The sequence below is a fragment of the Alligator mississippiensis genome, chromosome 1 (assembly GCF_030867095.1).
Source record: "Alligator mississippiensis isolate rAllMis1 chromosome 1, rAllMis1, whole genome shotgun sequence".
NCBI classification, from domain to species: Eukaryota; Metazoa; Chordata; order Crocodylia; family Alligatoridae; genus Alligator; species Alligator mississippiensis.
Window position 1 is genome coordinate 345,345,709 of NC_081824.1, and position 22,180 is coordinate 345,367,888.

The window sequence follows — 22,180 nt, forward strand, 5'->3', positions numbered from 1 at the left end:
CAGGGGTCTGGAAATTTGGCAGTAGGGGAGTGGCAATTAACACTGCTACCGCTCCTTTGATGCCGAATTTCTGAGCCAGAGGTTGAGCATTACCAATTTTTAAAAGCTGTATCTCGCAAAGACATTTTCTTCCTGTTTATATTTAGGATATCTGTGGAAATTTGCCCTTGGTGATTTGGAGGTGTACATGATGCATTTGAGGTTTTTATAAGGCTTTTTTTTTTTTTTTTTTTGTCAGATAAGTCTAAATTCCAAGAATGACGACCAACTCATTGGCAAATGTCAGCAAAAATATATTTATGGCAGCTAAATGAAGACTAAGGTAAGAGTCCTTTATTAAGTAACATCTAAAGGGAATGCATACTTGAAGCTTGTTATAATCTGGAGTAAAGCCTCCAAATTTTGTTCAATAAACCCTAGAATTTATGTTGTACCATCCATTTCTCAGGCTGAAGGTAGTGTAGAGATGCACCTTATAGATTAACTGAATCAGCGATGTATACGATTTTGTGAGCATCGAATGCTCAGAACTTCTTTTTCCCCAACCGTGGTTTTTTGTTTTTGTTTTTTTTTTTGGTCAAATCTGCTAGAAAATCTCACTCGGATACATAAACAGTTAATTTGTTTTGGTTAATTATTAACACTGCACAAACATTTGTTCAGTACTTATGCAGTTTTCTTTAAAAATAAACAGAACCCCTCCCCTCAATTTAAAAGGTTGTTTTCTGGCCTAGTGGACAAGCATCTGCAGTATCTTCTTCTGGGAAACCTACGTAAGAAACTCCTTCTGTTAACTGAAAATGGTAATCCATGCTAATCTTATAAATAAATGGGAACATTCATCTTTGGCAGATTCTGAGAGCGTGGATATTAAAAACATTTACGTCCTCTCAGTGTAGAACCCAGCATACGAGCTGTTTGAAGTCTCAGCCAATATGCTTGGAATAGACCAAACAGGCTGTTTGAAGTATTCTGTCTTATACACCTTTGTGTGTCTTGTATTTTATTGAAGAGGACATCAGTCCTGTGTAATGTGATGCAATGTTTTGAAATGGGTATTGTGTGACTAACAGAAAGACCACACAGTGACTAAAAACCTTTGAAGATTTTTTTTTTTTTTTTTAAACTTGATATGCAAAAAAGAGGCGCCAAACATAGGTTTGTAATACACATTGACTCTAGATATTCAGTGTTACACAACTAAAACGCATCATGATAACTACTATATGATAACTTGCCTGCCACCTTCTGGAATATTTAGTCCTGAATATTTATAACTGAAAACAAATAGAGGCACATTCCCCTTCACTTCAGATGTCCATTGCAATAATTTTCTAACAGAGAAGAACAGGATTGTCTGCTCTTAAAACCTTTGCTGCTTTAAATACACTAGCATAGTTATACACTCAGAGCATTTTTCTGTTTTACAAAAGCGTGTATGCTGCCATGCCTTGCTTCAACATGGAATCTGAAATAAGATGTATCAGTATAAATGCACTTATGAAAATGCTTTTACCAGCAAAGAGTCATAACCAATATTGATATAATGTTGGTACAAAGCGTAGACCGAGCTCTCTATGTGGACCAGTTAATACTGTGACTTGTGTGCGCCAGGAAGGGCCATATCACACTCATTTTTCCACATAATGGGTACAGTGAGGTATAAAAGTGATAGTGCAGCCAGGATATTTTTAACTAACATATTAATGGAATTTTTTTCCCTCTGTAGCAAAACATGAACTCTCTCTTGTGGTTCATCTGCTATCTAATGCTGTTTGTTTCTCCATACTCAACTGGTAAGTTAAACATGTTTCTTAATAATTGATTAATGCCTAAAATTAGTGTGATTAGCATGTGTGCATATGTTGTGTGTGATGAAAATGAGTTAAGTGGTGTCACAACAGAGAATGTTGTCTTTTTATCCAACAAGATATAGAAATGCTAGAGATAGAATGGACAGACTGATGTGTGATAGGATAGTTTTATAAATAAAATGGAGGGAATTTCACAAATATGGAGGGAACCGTTTTTTAAAATGTGTTAATTTTTTTCTAGAAGTGTGCATTTCTAAATTTACATGGCCCTCCTTGATAATAGCACACTGATAATGAGCAAACAGGAGATCAGGGGTGTCAAATATATATGGCCTGTGGGCCAGATCTGGCTCATGGAGCTCCACCACTGATTCCTGGTGCTGCTCCTGAGTTTGATCAGCCCCACATGGGGCACAGCGTGTGCCTGTAGTGTGGGACTGGTCCGCAGGCCAGATCTGGCCCATTAACTTTTTCTCTCTTCCCTCCATTCTCCACCTCCTACCCCTCCCCTCAGCATACCAGATCTGGTGACTGCTCCAGTCATTCTGGGATCTGCGCTGTCCAGTGAAGATCCCAGAGTGGATGGAACAGGTGCCACAGTCTGGCCAGAGTAGAAACCATGCAGCATGTCTTGGCTGCCTGGCTCAACTGTGCTGCACATGGAGCCTGTTCTGGGACATGTGCTGCACATTGGCACCTGCTCCAGCCAGTCCAAAACCTGTGCTGTAGATAGTTTTTGTAGGCACCGTGTGCGGTGTGGGTTCTGGACTGGTTGGAGCAGGCACTGCATGTAGTGCTCTGGCCAGACTGTGTTGCACAGAGTCTGTTGTAGCCACTGGGATCTGTGCCACATGTAGCACAGGTTCTACATTGCCTGAAGCAGCTGCTGGTTCAGGTATGCAGGGGGAGGGGGTCCACAGGTCTGATCTGACCTATGGACCTGCCCCCCATCATTCTTCTGGCCGGGGGCTGGATGAGTTTGACACTTATATTAGATGTACCTATCAGTACACTGTGGATCAGTGTAATCCTAATGGATAACAGTACTTTTTGTCCTGGGTTGGGATGTCATACTGATATAAATACTGATAGCTTTCTGCTTATTACTAGTTGATTCTTGATTGGAAAAAGTGTCTAGCAGAGTGCAGTCTTGTTTAGATTTGGAGTTAGATATTACATTTATAATCTTATTACAATGACTATTTATATCACATTCCTCCCTAATTCCTGTCAGAGTAAAGGAATATCTTCCATTAGTCCAAGGTATTTGAAGGATTCTGCAGGGACATGGATTTCTCAAAAGATAAATATTTTATGGTTCATGGACCACTCTGATGGCATTGTAAGCTTCTTTTTCTGTTAAAAAATTTGAAACACTGAATGCCAAGGCAGTGACCAGAACTTTCTTTTTCTATCCATATTATTACGGTGATTACTTGTTGTATGAAGTTATCTAACGGCTAGTTACATATTTCCAGGTGTTTCAGGGGAATTCTCCTTACAGTAGTGTTTAGAAAATTAAATTGGAAGAAAGGAAAACATGTTAAGTGGAAGATCAATAAAGACATGGGTTTCTTTTAAAAAACAAAACAAACGGTTTGGGCTGTAGCAGGAATTTAGTATACCTTGGTCTGAGACTGAGGTTTTGTAGAGTTTCATGGGAATTTAGGATTGCAAATTTATAGAGAAGCTTGAAAGCTTTGAGATCCTTTCTGTAGTCACCTGGTGTGTCATGTTTTATCTAATCATGATAAACTGACTTCTTTAAAATAATTGTAGTAAACATTGCATTTCTTAGTCACTGGGTATGACTTTGCATGGTCTATCACTTTTGTTTAAGCACTGCATACTTGTGCTTTAACTTATTACAGAACCAAGCCAACCAACATCTGGCTTATGTTTGATGTGTAATATTCACATTTGCTATATTAAATGGAAATCTTGACGTACAGGTGAGATGAGGCAACTTGCAGAAGTAAAGGCAGAATATGCATCAAAGACTAAAACAAAAGCTTCTTCGCCTGAAATGGTGACTCACTACAGACCTGGCTTGAATCATATAAAGATATACAAGTTCATGGATTTAATTGAATCTGTATTTAGTCTAGTTCCCTGAATACAAGAACTAGGAGGTAATCACTAAAATTCACAGGAGAAAAGGTTAAAACAAACAAGAGAAGTACTTCTCTTTTTTTACACAGTCCGTGTCTACATGAGACGCTGACTGCACAATCATTACTGAGCAGCCATTCAGTACTTGTATAAACAAGTATACGTACCAGGTATAAACAAGTACTAAATGACTACTCAGTAATGACTGTGGAGTCAATGTCTTGTATAGATGTGGCCACTGTGTCAAAAGAAAAACAAATAAGACTTCTCTTGTTTGTTTTAAACTTTTCTCCTGTGAATTTTAGTGATTACCTTGTATAAACAAGTATTAAATGACTGCAGTAACCTGAGTTACTGTGCAGTAGTGCCAATAAACAGCTTTTTTTTGACGGACTGTGCAATAGCCTGAGACTGCTGCGCAGTAGCGTTGTCTGCCACACACCGTTACTGAATAGTAGTCTTGGGCTACTGCACAGTCAACATCTTTTGTGTATGTGGCCAGTGTGTAGTCGACTTGTGGAACTCACTGCCACAGAAGGTCATAGTTAGATAATATAAACAAGTTAAAAAAGGGGTTAGACCGATTAATGGAGAACAGGTATACTGCTAGCTATTAAATCCACTGACTGTTCTAGGTAGATCCTTTGACATCCCTAACCAATTCTGGTTGATATCAGGAAGGGTACGCCAGGGGATGGATAAGGCCAAACACACCTGCTATGAATATTCGCCCTCTAAAGCATCTATGACATGCTGCAATTGGAGACAGTAGTGGGCTAGATGGACCATTGTTTTGACTCACTATGGGACTTCTGTTCGTTGGATTATCTTGTTCTTATAGTTTCAAAAACTGACTACTCTACTGTTCTCTCTAGCCTGTTTTGTCCTCTCAGATGCAGAAATGTGTCTGACTGGCAGCAGGGCGGAACTGTGTACTTCCACTGCCTGTGCTGCAGTTGTGAAGGACAGTTTCTACATTGTCAGTCTAGTATCTTGCATGAGAACTAAGGGGGTCTACACACGTGTTCCAGGATGGAATGGGGGTTGCATTTTAATTAGAGCACTCTTGGGAGGCACAGCATCTTGTGTATTCAGCGTCCTGTACTTCGAATTGGCGGCAGGGGTGCTTTTACTAAAGCTTGTTCAACGAGCTTTAAATTGCGCCCACCACCAGTGGTGGGTTGCTGGAGTGTTCTAATTAGAACTCAATTAATCGAGTCTACTCTGGCACAAATTTACAGGCATCCTAAGAGTTGTTTTTCTTGAATTAAGGAGGACTAGAAAAATAGATTGTGAAGGTTGAGATGGCCAGTGATTTAGAAGCATCTCTGTATATTACCCTCAACATTGAGAGTATGGGACTAATTTATGAGGGTTTATTGTCACCTCCTTTAAGAGATGTTTGCATGGTTTAAAGTAGGGGTGGGTTGAAGTCCTCAAATGGAAAATGATGACTACATGCAGATACATTTGCAAACTTACTGCTGATTAAATTGTCATTGAAAGAAAGCTTATCCGTCACATATCATTCTAAAAATATTAACATAAACAGATTTTTCACAATGATAATGTTTTTGCCATTTTTCTTTGTTATTAAATAGAGGGATGCAAGACCTGTCGTCATTTTGTACTCAAAGGAGAGCCTGTTGCTATCAGCTGTCCAACATTTTACACTGACTACAATCTGACTTGGTATAGAAATGGTAGTGATATACCAGTAAGCACAGAGAGGCATTCCAGGGTTCATCAGCGAGAAAACTTTCTTTGGTTTATCCCTGCAAATTTAGAAGATTCAGGTTTTTATGCATGTAATATAAGGTAAGGTCCTGTGTTGCTAAATGTGATATTGCCCTAAAAAACAGAAAGACTGATCATTAATGCACATGGTACAATACTGTATTCTCATGTTACTCTACCATAAATGTTTTTTCCTATTATTACTCATATGAGATGCATTAGTTCTTCAGCTATCAATTTTTACCTATTGATACTAGCCTCTGTTGCTTGTTACCTCCATATTGGTAGTATTTGATGTAAAATCATATTTGATAATTTTTCATCTTAAAGTACCTTATAAGTACGAGCAAATTTAAGCTAATTTTGGAAAGTGTAACATTTACTTTTAAAAAGACTGTTTTTGTAATTATTTATTGAGGTCAATTAATTGCTATGGATAATAGATATAACATCATTTTAATTGAATCATAGAATCATAGAAAATTAGGTTGGAAGGGACCTCACGAGGTCATCTAGTTCAACCCTCTGGTCAAAGCAGGACTATCCCCAACTAGATCATCCCAGGCTTTGTCTACCCAGGTCTTAAAAACTTCCAAGGATGGAGAGTCCACAATCTCTCTGGGTAACCTGTTCCAGTGTTTTACTACCCTTCTAGTGAGAAAGTTCTTCCTAATTTCTAACCTAAACTTCCCTTGCTGCAACTTGAGACTGTTGTTCCTTGTTCTGTCATCTGCCACCACTAAGAACAGTCTAGCTCCATCCTCTTTCAAACCCCACTTCAGGTAGTTGAAAGCTGGTATTAAATCCCCTCTCAGACTAAATAAGCACAGTTCCCTCAGCCTTTCTGCATAGGTCATGTGCTCCAGCCCCCTACCATTTCCGTTGTCCTCCGTTGGATTCTCTCCAATTTGTCCACATCCTTTCTGTAGCATGGTGCCCACAACTGGACACGGTACTGAATAAAAGGGAATAATTACTTCCCTTGATCTGCTGGCAACACTTCTAGCAATGCAGCCCAGTATGCTGTTAGCTTTCTTGGCAACAAGGGCACATTGTGGGCTCATATTAAGCCTATTGTCCACTGTAATCCCCAGGAACTCTGCCATCTTCCAGGTCGTTGATGAAGATACTGAACAAAACTGGCCCCAGGACCAACCCCTGGGGCTCTCCACTTGATACTGGCTGCCAACTAGACATTGAGCCATTGATTATTACCCTCTGAGGCTGATCCTCTAGCCAGTTTTCTATCCACCTTATAGACCATTTTGGATGATCTGTAAGGTAGATAGTAATGATTCTTAATTCCTTAGCGTGCTTATGTGAATATTGTGTGAGACTGTATCAAAAGCCTTGCTAAAATAAAGGTATCCACAGAGCCAGTCATCTCATCATAGAAGTCAATCAAGTTGGTCAGGCATTACTTGCCCTTGGTGAATCCATTGGTTTGATTCCACTAAAAAGGAGACTGAAATGTTTGTTGAGGATAAACACGGCAATACCATTTTAAAGTACTTATCTGAGGTAGTTCTCCATGTCTTACTAGATGTGATATTGAAACAATATACATTTTAAAAAACTATCCGACTGACAGCTGGTAACTTTGAGTAGAAATCAAGCCTGTGTGTCATGTAATTAGCTTTACCAAATGCTTTTTTCAAGCCTTTAAGAGGCCACATATTGAGTCACTTAGATGAAGGATATTACAAAGACTGTGGGACTGGGCTTGTTATTGCAATTTTTAAACTGATTAGTTGTGTGGTAGGCTTTGGCTAAGATTTTTCAGCTACGAATATTGTTTTAAATATAGCATTAAAAGTCTAACTAGAAACTTGTTTTTTAAAAGCTTTGCTTTTGGCTGGACTTCAGTTTCTACTTTTCCAGTAGAGTATCCAGAACCTTAGTAACACTAATTTGTTTTGCTGGGGATGTAGGTCATACCATTTATGGTCTAATTTTGCTGCTCTTCTTATTACAGGAAAGCTAACAGCTCTGACAAAAAATATGTACAACTAAGCGTTTTCAAGAATGATAATGATTTATGCTTTAATGAAACTACAAGGTTTGATCAGAAAGTGTTTACCTTAACCGCTGGAAAGATTACATGTCCTCTTCTGGAGTATTTTAAAGATGAAAATAACACTGCTTCTGAAATACAATGGTATAAGGTATTGCATTTGAATTTGAGGATTTTTGCATCATGTTCATTTTTTTTTTTTTTTTTAGAGAAGTAACTATGAGCGTGTCTACACATGCATTTACTGTGCACTAAGTTACTGCACAGTAAGCAGTTGTTAGACCGACATCTACACATATAGACATTACAGCGCAGTAATGCTGTGTGCACTCTGACTTGAGAGTAAAGTTACTCCCAAGTTGGAGTGCATACATAGTGTCACTGATCAGTAAGGTGTCTACATGTGCCTTACTGTGCAGGTAGCAAATTTACGCCCAATTCGGCATAAGTCACCATAGTTATTGCACAGTACAGGCGCACACGTGTAGATGTGCGCCCACACTGCACAGTAACTTTCAGTGCATGCATAGACGTGTCCTATGAATGGCAATGGGAAAAAGCAAGTATGTGAGTCTATGCATGGAACTGGAGTAGATATCTTGCCAGCAACTTGGTTGTTTTTACCAGAGCACCTTATAAAGTAGCATTGTGATCTGCTTCTAAAGTAAGATGTTTCAGTATCAGAAATTTGAAACTGCACTGTAGGTATCTTTGTAGATAAGAAATGTGTGATTGCACTGTAGATAAAAATATATAGATAATGCACTACTTATCATAGAATAGAATGATTTGTTTTTCATAGTTTTATATGAAAAACAAATGATTCAATTGTATGGTAAGTAGTGCATCATCTATGTATTTTTATGGCTTATAAATCTTAAGTCTGTTCAGGAACATACTCTATTTACTAAAAGCTTATAAACACTTTTAACACTTTACACTTTTACTGCAGGTTCAGTTTCACACAAAATCCAGTTCATTGGATTTTGTTGGATTGTCTGTTTGTTAAACAGACTTGGAAGGTGGTAGATTCTGCTATATGCTAGCTAAATTTTCCATGGGAAAGGTTGGCTTGCCATACAAACACAATTCTGTTACAAGGAGTCCGTTGGTGGCTGTGGAAAGGAAGGCTCGTATGTCTGAATAAGGAGAGAGCCTTAAATAAGAGTAAACTGAATCTTGGGCTAAATGAGGTGGAAGTGCTTCCCACAGGAATCATCTTCAGGAGATGGCTTCTTCTGTATTAGTCATAGGAAGGAAAAGGTTTGCCTGAACTTCGCCAATGTGTGACTTCTGTAGTTGAGTGTCCCTCTGCCTTTTAGCTCACTTATTGGTAATCTGTATGTAGCTACAGTGATCCATGTGTTTCTTATTGGTTTAAATTACTGTACTGCACTGTACATGAAGAACTTGAAAACTACACCTATCACCATGTTGTAGTCTGATTGCCATAGCTGAGTTGGCTTATAGGAGCATGCTATATTTAGGTTGCAAAGATTGCCCTCCCTTCCCATTCACTTTTAGATGCAGTTCAGGTTGGGGATCTTTACAATCTTATATAGTGTGAACTCTAGTTTGATGGAGAAATTGTATCTCTATGCATTGTATGCTGTAGAAGGCTTCAAGTCCCTAAATCAGATGAAAATCCCTCCTTCCTTCCTCTTCATACTCAAACAAATTATTCAGTTGTATGGTAAGTAGTGAATCATTTGTATCTTTTTATCTACAGTGCAATCACTGATTTCTTATCTACAAATTTATCTACAGTGCAATTACACATTTCTGATGCTGAAACATCTTACTTTAGAAGCAGATCACAATACTACTTTATAAGGTGCTCTAGTAAAATTCCCTTCTGTCCCCTCTCCTTCCCCTGCTCCCCCACCTGCTGCAGCTATTTTCCCTGCTGGTCCTGGGGCAGGGGAAGGTCCCATAGCTACTTTTGCCTGTCCCAGCTAGGCTGCATGTGGCTGGACTCCCCTGGGAATAGGGACAGCAGCAACAGCATCCTCCTCCTTGACCAGAAGTTTCCTCCTCCTTGACCAGTGCCCTGGGAACAGGTGCAGGAAAAAGAAACCTCACCCTCACCCATCCCCACTGCTGCTGTTCGGATCTCCATTGCCAGCTGAACCCAGCACAGCATGGGAGTGACAAACAGAAGCAGCTTTGGAGCTTTCCTTGTTCCCCCTGGAACAACAGAGAAGGTGGTGGAGCAGGAGGAGAACGGAGGGAGCATGCCTTTGAGTATGAAGGGGAAGGAAGGAGAGACTTTCACCTGCTTTACAAGTTCCTAAAGGCTCCTGCTGCACCCTCACTGGTGGGCGGGAGAAGGAAACTGGGAGCAGGGGTGCAGCCATCCCTGCAGCACAGGTTACTGCTTTGACACCCGCTTTTTGGGAAATCCTGGATCTGCCCCTGAGCAGAGACCATAATTCTTCTGACTCAGTCTACCTCTCAGCCCTTTCCTTTGAGCCCTGTGGAAAAATGTTCTTGAAATTTTCATTGGCAAGCTCCTTAAACGTTATTTTTAATAGAACATAATGAAATTGTTTAGAAGCCTGAACATGTTATGCTTCCTGGAGGAAAGGGGGAACATTTTTAAGCTCTTGAATTAATGTTTTATGCAGGAGGCCTGAATTCTACTCTACAGTCTTACTGTTGGTAGAAGACATTTGGGGTCCTACAATCTAATAAAATCTCTCTAAACTGAATCAAAAATTGAAGAATGGGATAAGGAAATTCATCTGAGGTATTTAAACAAACAAACAAACAAAAGCCAAAACTTCTTGGCAAAAAAGTGAAGTACTTGACAAGGTCTGTTTTAAAAACAGAATAACTAGTCGGTGTTTCACTACTAAAGCCGGTGTTTCATGACTAAAGCTTTGTGTCTAATCAGTGATCAAAAATGTATTTTAGTTTTGATCTGGGTGGGGTGGGGAAATATGTTTTATGCTGTTAAAAGATTACAGTTTTTTGTTTTGCAAATGCTTTAATTATCAATGTTATGTAATTTAGCACTATAATATAGTTTTTTATTATTATTTTGCTTTATTTAGGAATGTATGCCTGGATTACTTGAAGATACACGATTTCAGCCTTTAAAGGGTGAACCCTATCTTACTATTAAAAACGTAACTCTACAAGATAAAGGAAACTACACGTGCCTTACAACATACATGCATATGGGAAAATTTTATAATGTTTCACGGACCATTAATCTGGATGTTGAAGGTAACTGTTATGATTTAAAAAAAAATCTTTGCTTCAAATAGTGCAGCTGTTCTGTAAAACTACAGATGTTTGACATTTCTAAATCAGTCCTTGCTTGAACGTTAGAAATAAGTCGCAACTGTAAAGCACTCCAACACAAAGTCCCCTCCCTTTCTCCCTCCCCCTTGCTTTCTGAATTATGTTTAGGATAATTTAAAACTTCCTTTACTAAAAATAGGTCTGCCACTTCTATTTGAAAAAAAATGGACTTGAGGTCTATTTCTATGTACACATGAAAGAAGAGAAGTTTGAGAAGTCATGTAGCTGTCCTCAATTTCTGTTTCATAGATTCCTAGATGTTAGGGTCGGAAGGGACCTCAATAGATCATCGAGTCCGACCCCCTGCATAGGCAGGAAAGAGTGCTGGGTCTAGATGACCCCAGCTAGATACTCATCTAACCTCCTCTTGAAGACCCCCAGGGTAGGGGAGAGCACCACCTCCCTTGGGAGCCCGTTCCAGACCTTGGCCACTCGAACTGTGAAGAAGTTCTTCCTAATGTCCAGTCTAAATCTGCTGTTTGCTAGCTTGTGGCCATTGTTTCTTGTAACCCCCAGGGGCGCCTTGGTGAATAAATACTCACCAATTCCCTTCTGTGCCCCCTTGTTGAACTTAAAGGCAGCCACAAGGTCGCCTCTCAACCTTCTCTTGCAGAGGCTGAAAAGGTCCAGTTTCTCTAGTCTCTCCTCGTAGGGCTTGGTCTGCAGGCCCTTGACCATACGAGTTGCCCTTCTCTGGACCCTCTCCAGGTTATCCGCATCCTTCTTGAAGTGTGGCGCCCAGAATTGCACGCAGTACTCCAACTGCAGTCTGACCAGCGCCCGATAGAGGGGAAGTATCACCTCCCTGGACCTATTGGTCATGCATCTGCTGATGCACGATAAAATGCCATTGGCTTTTCTGATGGCTTTGTCACACTGCCGGCTCATGTTCATCTTGGAGTCCACTAGGACTCCAAGATCCCTCTCCACCTCTGTGCCACCCAGCAGGTCATTCCCTAGGCTGTAGGTGTGCTGGACATTTTTCCTCCCTAGGTGCAGCACTTTGCATTTCTCCTTGTTGAACTGCATTCTGTTGTTTTCTGTCCACTTGTCCAATCTATCCAGGTCTGCCTGCAGCTGTTCCCTGCCCTCCGGCATGTCCACTTCTCCCCATAGCTTTGTGATTCTCCCCATAGCTTTTCAATGGGGATCCCAAGTCCTGGATGTATCTGGAATAGCAGAGGAAATGAGAGAGGGCTTAAATATACTAGTAAAAGTGACAAGTTCTGCTTTTATGATAACCTTGTTGGTACTATAATGGTTTACTTTACTAAAAAAGGCCAGTGCCAGGTGTAGTGGAAAATACTGCCAAGTCATCCCTACAAAGGTATGTATGGATCTGAGCTGGGATGTTCAGGGAAAGGTCATTTGTGCTTCCCTTTGTGTAGGTAGCTGAGGACAAAAGATGGTCACTGTTCTAGCAGAATAGACACACAGCTGTACAGCATCCTTAAACTTCAGAAGTTCATTGGTTGCATCAGTCTCTTTGGGTGCTAATATGAAGCACAGCCATAGACCCAGTGAATGGCAAAGGAGAATCCTGACTGCACCTTAAGGGGAAATTATCTGCCCTTGTTAGGATTCATTTTTATCCTCTTAACTTTTTACTCCTTGTTTTTTTGGAGCAATGTCTAGAACTGGAAATCTTTAAGACCAGTTGTCTTTATCACTATGACAGCCTGAGTCATAAAGCATTCACACACAAAACCTTAAAACCTAAAGTCACCTATGACTGGCTCATTTCACCACCTTACAGAGGAAAGGATGTGACCGCCTTTCAGGTTCAGAAATACAGCTGCTTGGAAAGCAGGTCTGCCTGAATTGCAGCTTTTGGCAAAACATGCTCTAGTTTTTTGGGGAAGATGCTCCATCTTCCTAAGCAACCTGTTAAGGTCTGTGACATTTGACAAGCTCCCAGAGAGAGAGGGCAGATTAAGCATCTGGAAATATCTTCCCTTGTCCCTAACTTTTTCCTTTTGCTTCAGTGAAAGTTGCAGAGAGAAGAGAAAATGCTGAGTACCTGTCAGAGAGAATAGTGAGATTTCAGCCAATGTTCTGGGAGATGCTGTTAGAATGGAGCATGATACTTGAGGAAAAGTCAATAGGGAGAAACTGTTTGGAGCAATGGTTAATGGATTGTGGATTTAGGGGAGCTGGGGGTTATGGTAGAAGAAGTAGTGTAATGGAGTGCATAAATGAAGTTTCATACTAATACAATAATAATATCATGGCTTTTTCCCCCTGCTGAGCCCATGAAAGCAAAATCTGCTGAGAAGCTGTTTCTTATGATCTAGATGATCAGTTTGCTTGCAGAATCTGAGCAAGTTTGCTTGCTCGCACAAAACTTATATGGTAATATAGGAAAATTGCTCTGGTATTCAAGTTTGTGTTGTCAGCCATACTTACGTACATCCAAGAGGTCATGCTTGCTGCTGACTTTGAGTGTAGCATTTACCACTGTTACCTTAGCTGCTATATCTGTATATGCAATATTGCTACCTCATATGCTGATTGACATCAGATGAGTTATTGTGAAAATTACCACTCTCCCACAAGAAAAGGTTTCTTAAGTTGAAATTGCTATCTTTGAGCATTGTGCTTAATCGATTGATTTAGATATTTTCATAATCTTCCTGGCTGTGGTAAAAGTTCAAAAAGAATAGAACCCAACCTTGTGGTGTAAGAACAGTTTTTTGCTGTCAGGGGTTTCATAAACCATGTAGAACAAAATATAGTTCCTGTCTTGTATACATGAAGTATTCCTGTCCAGACACACTTCTACCTTATAGATTCATAGATGCTGGGGTCGGAAGGGACCTCAGTAGTTCATCAAGTCTGACCCCCTGCCCTGGGCAGGAAAGAGTGCTGGGGTCAGAGAACCGCAGCCAGGTGCTTGTCCAGTCTCCTCTTGAAGACCCCCAAGGTAGGGGAGAGCACCACCTTCCTTGAAAGCCCGTTCCAGATTCTGGTAACCCTTCCCATGAAGTTCTTTCTAATGTCCAACCTAAATCTGCCCTCTGTCAATTTGTGGCCATAGTTCCTAGTTACTCCAGGGGGTGCCCTAGTAAATAGAGCATCTCCTATTCCCTGCTGCCCTCCCCTGATGAATTTATAGGGAGCCACAAGATCACCTCTCAGCCTTCTCTTGTGAAAGCTGAAGGGATCTAGGTCCCTCAGGTACTCCTCGTAGGGCCTTGCCTGCAGGCCTCTAACCATACGAGTGGCCCTCCTCTGAACCGTCTGAAGGTTGTCTGTATCCCTCTTGAAGCATGGCACCCAAAACTGCATGCAGTGCATCAATTGTGGCCTGACCAGTGCCGCATAGAGGAGAAGCATCATCTCCCTGGACCTGTTCAACCTGCATCTGCTAATGCATGATAAAGTGCGCTTATCCTTGTTGATCACTTTGTCACATTGACGACTCATGTTCATCTTGGAGTTGACTATGACTCCAAGATCCCTTTCCACTGTTGTGCTGCTGAGAAGGTCATCCCCCCAGCCTGTGAGTGTGTTGGTGGTTCTTTTTGCCCAAGTGTAGCACTTTGCACTTATCTTCGTTGAACTGCTGAACCACATCCTATTTCATTCTGCCCATTTTTGCAACCTGTCCAGATCCACCTGGATCCATTCCCTACCCTCTGGTGTGTTAACTTTGCCCCATAATTTGTTATCACCTGTGAATTTGGACAAGGTGCTCTCTATGCCCTTATCCAAGGCACTGATGAAGACGTTGAATAGCATTGGCCCAAGGACCGAGCCTTGTGGGACTCCACTGCCCTCATCTTTCCAAGTCGATAATGACCCATCCACCACCACTCTCTGGGTGAGACCCCTAAGTCAGTTTGCCACCCACCTGACTGTGTAATAATCATCTGCATCACAGCCTGTCAGTTTATTTAAGAGAGCAGAATGCCATATCAAAGGCCTTAAAGTCTAGGTAGATGATATCTACCTTGACTCCTGCGTCTAAGCATTTTGTGACCTGGTCATAAAAAGAGACAAGGTTAGTCAGGCAGGATCTACCTGCAATGAACCCATGCTGATTTTCCTTTCAGCATTATTTCCCCTGCTGGGCTCCCACATTTGTGATCCTTAATGATTTTTTCCAGAGTTTTCCCAAGGATAGAGGTAAGACTAACTGGCCTATAGTTTCCTGGTTCCTCCCTCCTCCCCTTCTTGAAAATAGGGACCGCATCGGCCCTTTTCCAGTACTCTGCGACCTGACCAGAGCACAATGAGTGCTTGAACAGCCGTGCCAGAGGCTCTGCTATGACACTGGCCAATTCCTTCAGTACCCTTGGATGAAGTTCATCCGGGCCTGCTGATTTGAACCCATCCAGCCCCTCCAAGTGCCCCTTCACTAAGTCTGCACTAACAATTGTTGGGCTGGTGTCCCTCCTCTGTCTATGATCTGATCGGGAGATTTGTCTTGGTCTTTGTCTAGGAATACAGATGCAAGTAGATTAAACTAATCTACTTTAGTAGATTAAAACAGGGGTGCTCAATCTCTGTCCCATGGGCCAAATGCAGGTTGGAAAATTTGGTAGCGGGGGACTGATGGCAATTAATACAGCAACCTTCCCTGCTGTCAAACTCCCAAACCCCAAGCCCTGTGGGGCTGGGCTTGGGCCAAGGCAAGCCCCTGTCCCCCTCCCTGTGTGGCCAGGTTGAGGCTGTGTCAGCCCCCTGCCTGCCCACCCCCCCAGCAGGGGTGGGTCAAGTCCCCATTCCCTAGAAGGCCAGGTTGGGGTTCAGCTGCCCCCCAGCCCACTCTGTGCACCTGGATGAGGCCCCACCATGCCTGCCCCAGGCACTGAATTGAGATTACCTGCTGGATCTGGCCCACAGGTGGACCGGGCACTGCCCAGCCAGTCCCTCAGGCAGAAAGGTTGAGTGCCCGTGATTTAAAATATATGTGAAGCAGATGAATGGTTAACATCCAAGAAGTATCTTGTCTCTACTTCTTACCAGTTACTCTTGCAAGAATTTTTATGTATTACAATTAAATGTTGTGTTAAGTTTTACCTTTTAGAGTTAACCCCTTTGGCCAAATAATAACAAATTGCTAGAAGTATACAAATGACAATTTGGAAATTCCTTTAAGTATATTGATAATTATGCTAGCTAGTAACACTGTTGCCAAGTAGTAATAAAAAAGAACACTGCAGAAATAGTAATGTTATAGTAGCTTGTGGAATAAGTATTGGTTGTTTGATAACATTTAATAATAATGCTAATGATAATTATGATAATCTTCTTTGTTAGAAACTCCAGTGAAGAAAAAACCAGAGTTTATTTATCCAAACAACAACACTATTAAAGTAGACTTTGGTAAGTAATTCTCTTTTGACAAAGGGCTACTGCAGTACTGCATACTACAGTTGAACTCCTGGCCATTTTGAAGTCGGTGGCAAAACTTACTGACTTCAGTAGGCCCAAGACTTTGCCTGAGGATCTGAGGCTTTTTTTGCTTGCTTATGCATATGTATTCCACTGAGGGAGTGCAGGCTTGAGATCAGAGTTTTCTGGGTGATAGTGTCAGCTGGAAAAACACATTTGCCTAATCCTCTTTATGATGTACTTTTGCTATAAAAAGCAGAACAAGTGTGTTATTCAACTTCTTCTTATGACCCCGAAGTGTGAGAGAGAACTCCTTAACATTGAGATTTCGTTTGTTTGTTTGTTTGTTTATTTATTTTATATATATGCATATTATTAGTGTGCACTAATTATGTATTGTGAATCTTTTTAAATTGTTTTATTAAAATAAAATAAGTAGAATCTGCCAAAACTTATTTTTCTCTAATTGGAATCCTGGTTCTGGTTCTGGGACTAAGATGAAAATAGCAAGACATACAAAAGGCAATAAGAAGCATTATATAATTATATTTGAAGTAGAATTTGAATTGTATTAGAAGAGACAGACCAAGAAAGCATAGGTGCCTTACTGAGTGGGAAGGGGAAGCTAGTAATGGACAATGTGGAGAAGGTTGAAAGGTTTTATGCCTTTAAGTCATCCTTCAAAACAGATTCATTGTCAGATCATAAGCTCAGTTAGCAGTGAGAATAGATAACCAACCTAGTACAGGGAGAGAACTGGTTAGAGATTGCTGAGGCTGGATGCTTTCAAATCAGTAGAATGGATGGGGATGGGGAAAATGCGGCATGTAGTGATGGTAGAGACCTCACTGCACACCTGCAGTGGGCTCTCTGTGCATGTGTGTGATGGCTGAGACCAGAGCTCTCAGCAGTGTATTGGCAGTGAATGTGGGTGTGACTCCACCCCTGGTAGGACTTGATGAGAGTCATCCTGTAGCACACAGAGATGGCCAAGGTAATTGCAAAGGCATTGGCTATTGCTTTTTGAGAACTCACAGAGACCAGGTGAAGTTTCAGAAGATTGGAAAAAGGCAAAAATAGTGTGTATATAGTATATATGTATATATCCACACACTTTGGTTAGTTTCTAAGGTGCAAATCTACCTACCTTCTGTATCAGCTCAGCTGGACAATCTCTTTTCTCATACTGAGTTTTGTGAACTGATCCTCCCGCATACATGGTTGAGGCAGTTTTTACTACCTGGATTTGATGTTTTTGTTTGTCCATCAAAAACCCTTACCTCTTTTAAGATACCACTTGACAATAGAAACTTCTTTCACCCAATTCTTGCCTCCCTGTACCATACAGCCTGAGTTTAGATGACAGACATAGATATTGGATCTGAGAAAGCACTTCCAAAAAATAAAAATTAAAAATATTGTTTTGTTTGCATTTTTGAGCATATAGTGGTTTTAATCTAATTGAAAGAAGTATTGAAATGTGGTAATTTTGAATCAAAATATTTTCGTTAGGAAATGTTGAAATATCTTTGACTCTTCTTTTTCTTTTCCTTTTTTTTTTTTTCGATAAGCTTTTTGGGATCAATTATAAATCTGCAAAACTTTCCGGTGTTCAGTTTTTCATTTTTCTTCGAAAAGTTACAGCCAAACCCTCCCTCCAACCATCCAGCTCTAATTGAGATCTTGTTCCTTAGGTGTCAGGAATGGTTTTATCTGGAATAGATTATTTTGGTAGACTCTTTCCTATGCTGCTGTGTGAGAACAAGAAAGATTCTAGGAAACTAATCTATGGGCACTTTTACACATGCAAGCGCCACAACACTGGGCACTTTAAAAAGTGCCCGGCTCTGCAACGCTCGCAGTTATATAAGTGGCGAAGTGTGTGTTAGCCAGTGCTGGATTTAGGCTTAAAATAATTAAGCTACAGCTTAGGGCCTCACAATATGAGTGGCCTCTAAATAATAAGAAAAAAAAACCTGGAAATTTTCATTTTAATATGATAAAAATATTTATCTATAGATATATAGAAACATAAAGGGCTTAGTCTGTCTGTGTCTGTCCACAATGCTCATGGGGGGTGTGGCTCCAGCCAGTTGCTGCATTGAGAAGGGCAGGGCGGGTGGGTACGGAGCACCACCACCCCACACAGATTGGGGAGTGGGGAGGAGGGTTGTTTTGCAGCTGGATGCAGAGCGAGGGGTGGGTGTGGCACGAGGTCAGATGCAGAGTGGCAGCAGTGCAGGGGGGTGGGTGGTGGCAGCAGTCGCCGCATGCAACCTCCCCTCTCTACTCCCCCCCGAGAGGGGGTGGCGGTGCTCTGTCTCTGCACCCCCCTCTCCCCCACCCCGGTCATTATTGATGGGCAATTTGCTAGAACATATATGGTTCCACAGTTATTATTCATATTGAGTTCATAAATTTGTGCAGAAATAACAATAATTCATCTTTCAATTTCATGAAAATCATTTTTTGTGGATTATTTTCATCATATGGGGCCTCTTAAACTGGACATATTTTAGCATGCCTCAGCATGTCATAATCCAGCACAGAAAATGGTGGTGGTGCGCTTTTGAACTAAAACACATAGAAGGCGCTTTAGTTCAAAAGCGCACTACCTCCATTTTCTGCGTGCTGACACACATTTCGCCGTTTATACAACTGCACGCAGCACAGCGCAGTTCACGTCGGCTTGCATGTGGAACAGGCTTGATTAATCAAATCTGCTCCAAAGCAAAGGCTCTCTGGTCCGTTGCGGGACAAAAAAGTATGTGTATAAATGCCCTATGTTGCTAAGTGGGAAGAGATTCAAGATTTGGTGTGAACAGTGTTGGCTTCAAGATCTCCACTAATATCTTGGGCTGTTGAGCTCTACAGAGAATAGGGACACTGTTGGGGACCACATTAGCAACTATTTCTACATATCCTCCTCTCACTGGAAGCTACAGTTTTTCCCACCCTGCTATATTCAGGTTCCTTAATGACTTGATTTATACATCTTCACTAGTTCATGTATCTGCATTAGAGGATCTGATTGGGCTTGTGTCATGTCTCACCCATTTTTGAAGCCCCAACAGCCTATTCCCTATTGCACTTACGTATGAAAACTTACTTTTTGGTAGCACTTTCATCAGCTAGAACTGAGGGGAAATAATGTGTAAACACTTTCCTGTACTGCATTCCTTAGGGGATGAAGTAATTTTTCAAGCACAAAGTGCTAACCAAAGTAATTATGGACATTTAAGCCAAATGAAGTTATTTAGCAATATATTTTCCCAAACTACATAGTAAACAAGGTAAAGCTAAGCAGACATGAGATGTGCAACAGGCCCCCTTCTATTTACAAAGGTACAAATGCTTCAAGATTTCCCGTAGACACTAATAGCATTTGGGATGAGAATGAAGGATTGGGCAATATCAACCCAGAGGCTGTCCAGGTGGGTACTGTGCTATATTAAATTCCCCAGTTTAGTGAAGGGTTCACTTCCACAAAGGCTCAGACAGATTCTTTGACTACCCTTTTCAGACATCTGCCAAGCAGCTACTTGGAGTTCAAGCCATACTTTTACTAAATGTTATTCCTCAGTAGAAGTATTTAAACCTGGTACTGCTTTGGCAGAATTCCAATATTGTCTGTATTTAATTGAACCCTCAGCTCCAGCTTCTTTCATCAGATTACTGCTTGTGGATCACCAAGGGTGGCATACAAAAAGCAAGCCCTTGAAGGATGAAAAAGTAACATGTCTTACAATATCTAGAGTGATTCAAGTTATATTATCCATATATAAGCCAAAACCTGCCCTTCTTCCCTGCTACTGTGGGATCTCATAAGATTCTATGGTGGCTTAGAAATTGAGTAATATTTAGGCCTTTTGGGCATTTTTACATGTGCTCCTGATGTGGTGCTGGCCGCTTTTAATTAGGAAGCCGTGCTAATTAAAAGCTCCTGGTACTGTCAGAAGCACCTGTATCAGCAGTGTAATGCACCTCTGTGCTGAGAAAATGGCAGCCATGCAATTTGAACTGAAGCACGTCATATGTGTTTTAGTTCAAAGCACGCTGCCGTCATTTTCTCAACGTGGAAGTGTGCTGTGCCACTGATGCACGTGACGTGTGAGGCTTTGTGGTCCAACAGACTCAATCGTGTCTGCTCCAACGTGCTGGATTTCCAGCACGTTGGAGCAGGCTCCCTGTGTGCTTGTGCGTCCCAATGAATATTGCTGCCCCAAAGATTGAGGGTTAAGCATATGCAATGTTTGTACGTTAAGTATGGAGTATGTCTGGAAAAATTAGTCTGTTGTTAGGTAACTTTTTTGGTATCCCAAACTGCTTACATACTTCTGTCATTCCCCTTACGTAATATAAGATTTTTAATTGTTATATTTAAATGTTTTATTTAGGATCTCACGTGGTCATAGATTGTAATGTATCAAGTGGCATAGATGGCTTGACTCCTTACTGGCAAGTCAATAACAGTGATGTTGATAGTTTTGATAACACATACAAGGAAGAGTTCTATGAGTAAGTATTTTTGCACATTAAATTGCACATGGATTGCTGACTAAGATGCTTTAAATTATTTGCTGTGAATCAGTCCACTAGCTGTGAATCCACCTAGTAATCTTTGTTGTCTCTGCAGCTATCCAAATTGTAGGACATAAAAAGTAAGATGAAACATTCTTGACACTCACCTAGTTTCCAATAAAGAGTAGAGAGTTGAAAGTTTTCTCTGCAGTATAAATCAACACTATTTTCTAAACCAGTTCAGTACATTTACAGCCAGCAATAAATGGTTACAGTCTTTTAAGATTAAAGCAGTTAAATCAGCTGATCTTGTAAAAAATGTTTCATAGAGCAGGGATTTTCAACCAGGGGTACATGTACCCCTGGGGGTACTTTGGAAGGCAGCCATACAAAGAAACAAGAGGCATTCCAGTTTCGCTGGCAGCATTTCCGGTTTCACTGCCGCCTGGCAACTCATCGACTGGCTGCTGGGGGACCGCTCCCCCATCTGGTCAACTGGATGCCAAGGGACTCCCTGCTTCTTGACTGGCTGCCGGGGGTACCCTGATCAAAAAAGGTTGAAAACCCTCATAGAGTATTTTCTTTCATTATTTTGGGAAGTTCAAGTAAAGGTTGACCTTCATCTTAGGAAAACTGTTTATAAGTTTAATTTTACTTTTTCTGCAAGCTCCTTCAGGACAAGAAGCTTTCTGTTGCACTATAGTCTCATGCATTTTGGTCAATTGCCTCTAAGCCTTGTTGTCTTGCATTTTATTCAGGGTAAAAACTAAGACACCAATACATCCATTATTTTGTGCCTTGGCCAAAAATGTGGCAGAGTAAATTGGCAGATACTGAGCTTTTTGCCTCCATGGCTAGGGGCATTTATACGCATACTTTTTTGTTCCGTGATGTACCGGAGATCTGCTGCTTTGGAGCAGACTTGATTAATCTCTGATATTGGGATCTGATTAATCAAGTCTGCTCCAAAAGTAAGCTGATGTGAACTGTGCTGTGCCGTGTGCAGTTGTTGTATAAGCAGCAAAATGCATGTCAGCGCGCAGAAAATGGCGGCGGTGCACTTTTGAACTAAACCACCTTCTATGTGTTTTTAGTTCAAAAGTGCACCGCTGCCATTTTCTTAGCACTGACACGCATTTCACCACTTACACAACTACAAGCGTTACAGCACCCGGCCCTGTGGCACTTGATTGTGTAAAAATGCATTAGGTGGCTACAGTCTGCAGAATAGACAGAAGTCTGCAGTTGGCTTCATGTAAGCTTTGGATGTGGGAACCTAAGTTTCCTATGTTTCAGATGAGTACCCTGATAGTTGGTCTATGGGCTGTTTGAG

At 41.1% G+C, this 22,180-nt stretch overlaps 1 protein-coding gene across 7 annotated transcripts in view; it reads left to right on the forward strand.

The window, feature by feature from the left end:
- LOC102558564 (interleukin-1 receptor type 1) overlaps window positions 1–22,180 on the forward strand; it is a 49,849-nt gene that overhangs the window by 14,344 nt on the left and 13,325 nt on the right. For all 7 annotated transcript variants that reach the window (XM_006269717.4, XM_059721012.1, XM_014600452.3 and 4 more), the window contains exons 2-8: window positions 239–322; window positions 1,730–1,796; window positions 5,528–5,744; window positions 7,639–7,828; window positions 10,734–10,908; window positions 16,252–16,317; window positions 20,724–20,844. In XM_006269717.4, coding sequence (XP_006269779.1) covers window positions 311–322; window positions 1,730–1,796; window positions 5,528–5,744; window positions 7,639–7,828; window positions 10,734–10,908; window positions 16,252–16,317; window positions 20,724–20,844 — 848 coding nt within the window. In that variant the 5' untranslated portion in view covers window positions 239–310. The remainder of the gene's footprint in view (window positions 1–238; window positions 323–1,729; window positions 1,797–5,527; window positions 5,745–7,638; window positions 7,829–10,733; window positions 10,909–16,251; window positions 16,318–20,723; window positions 20,845–22,180) is intronic.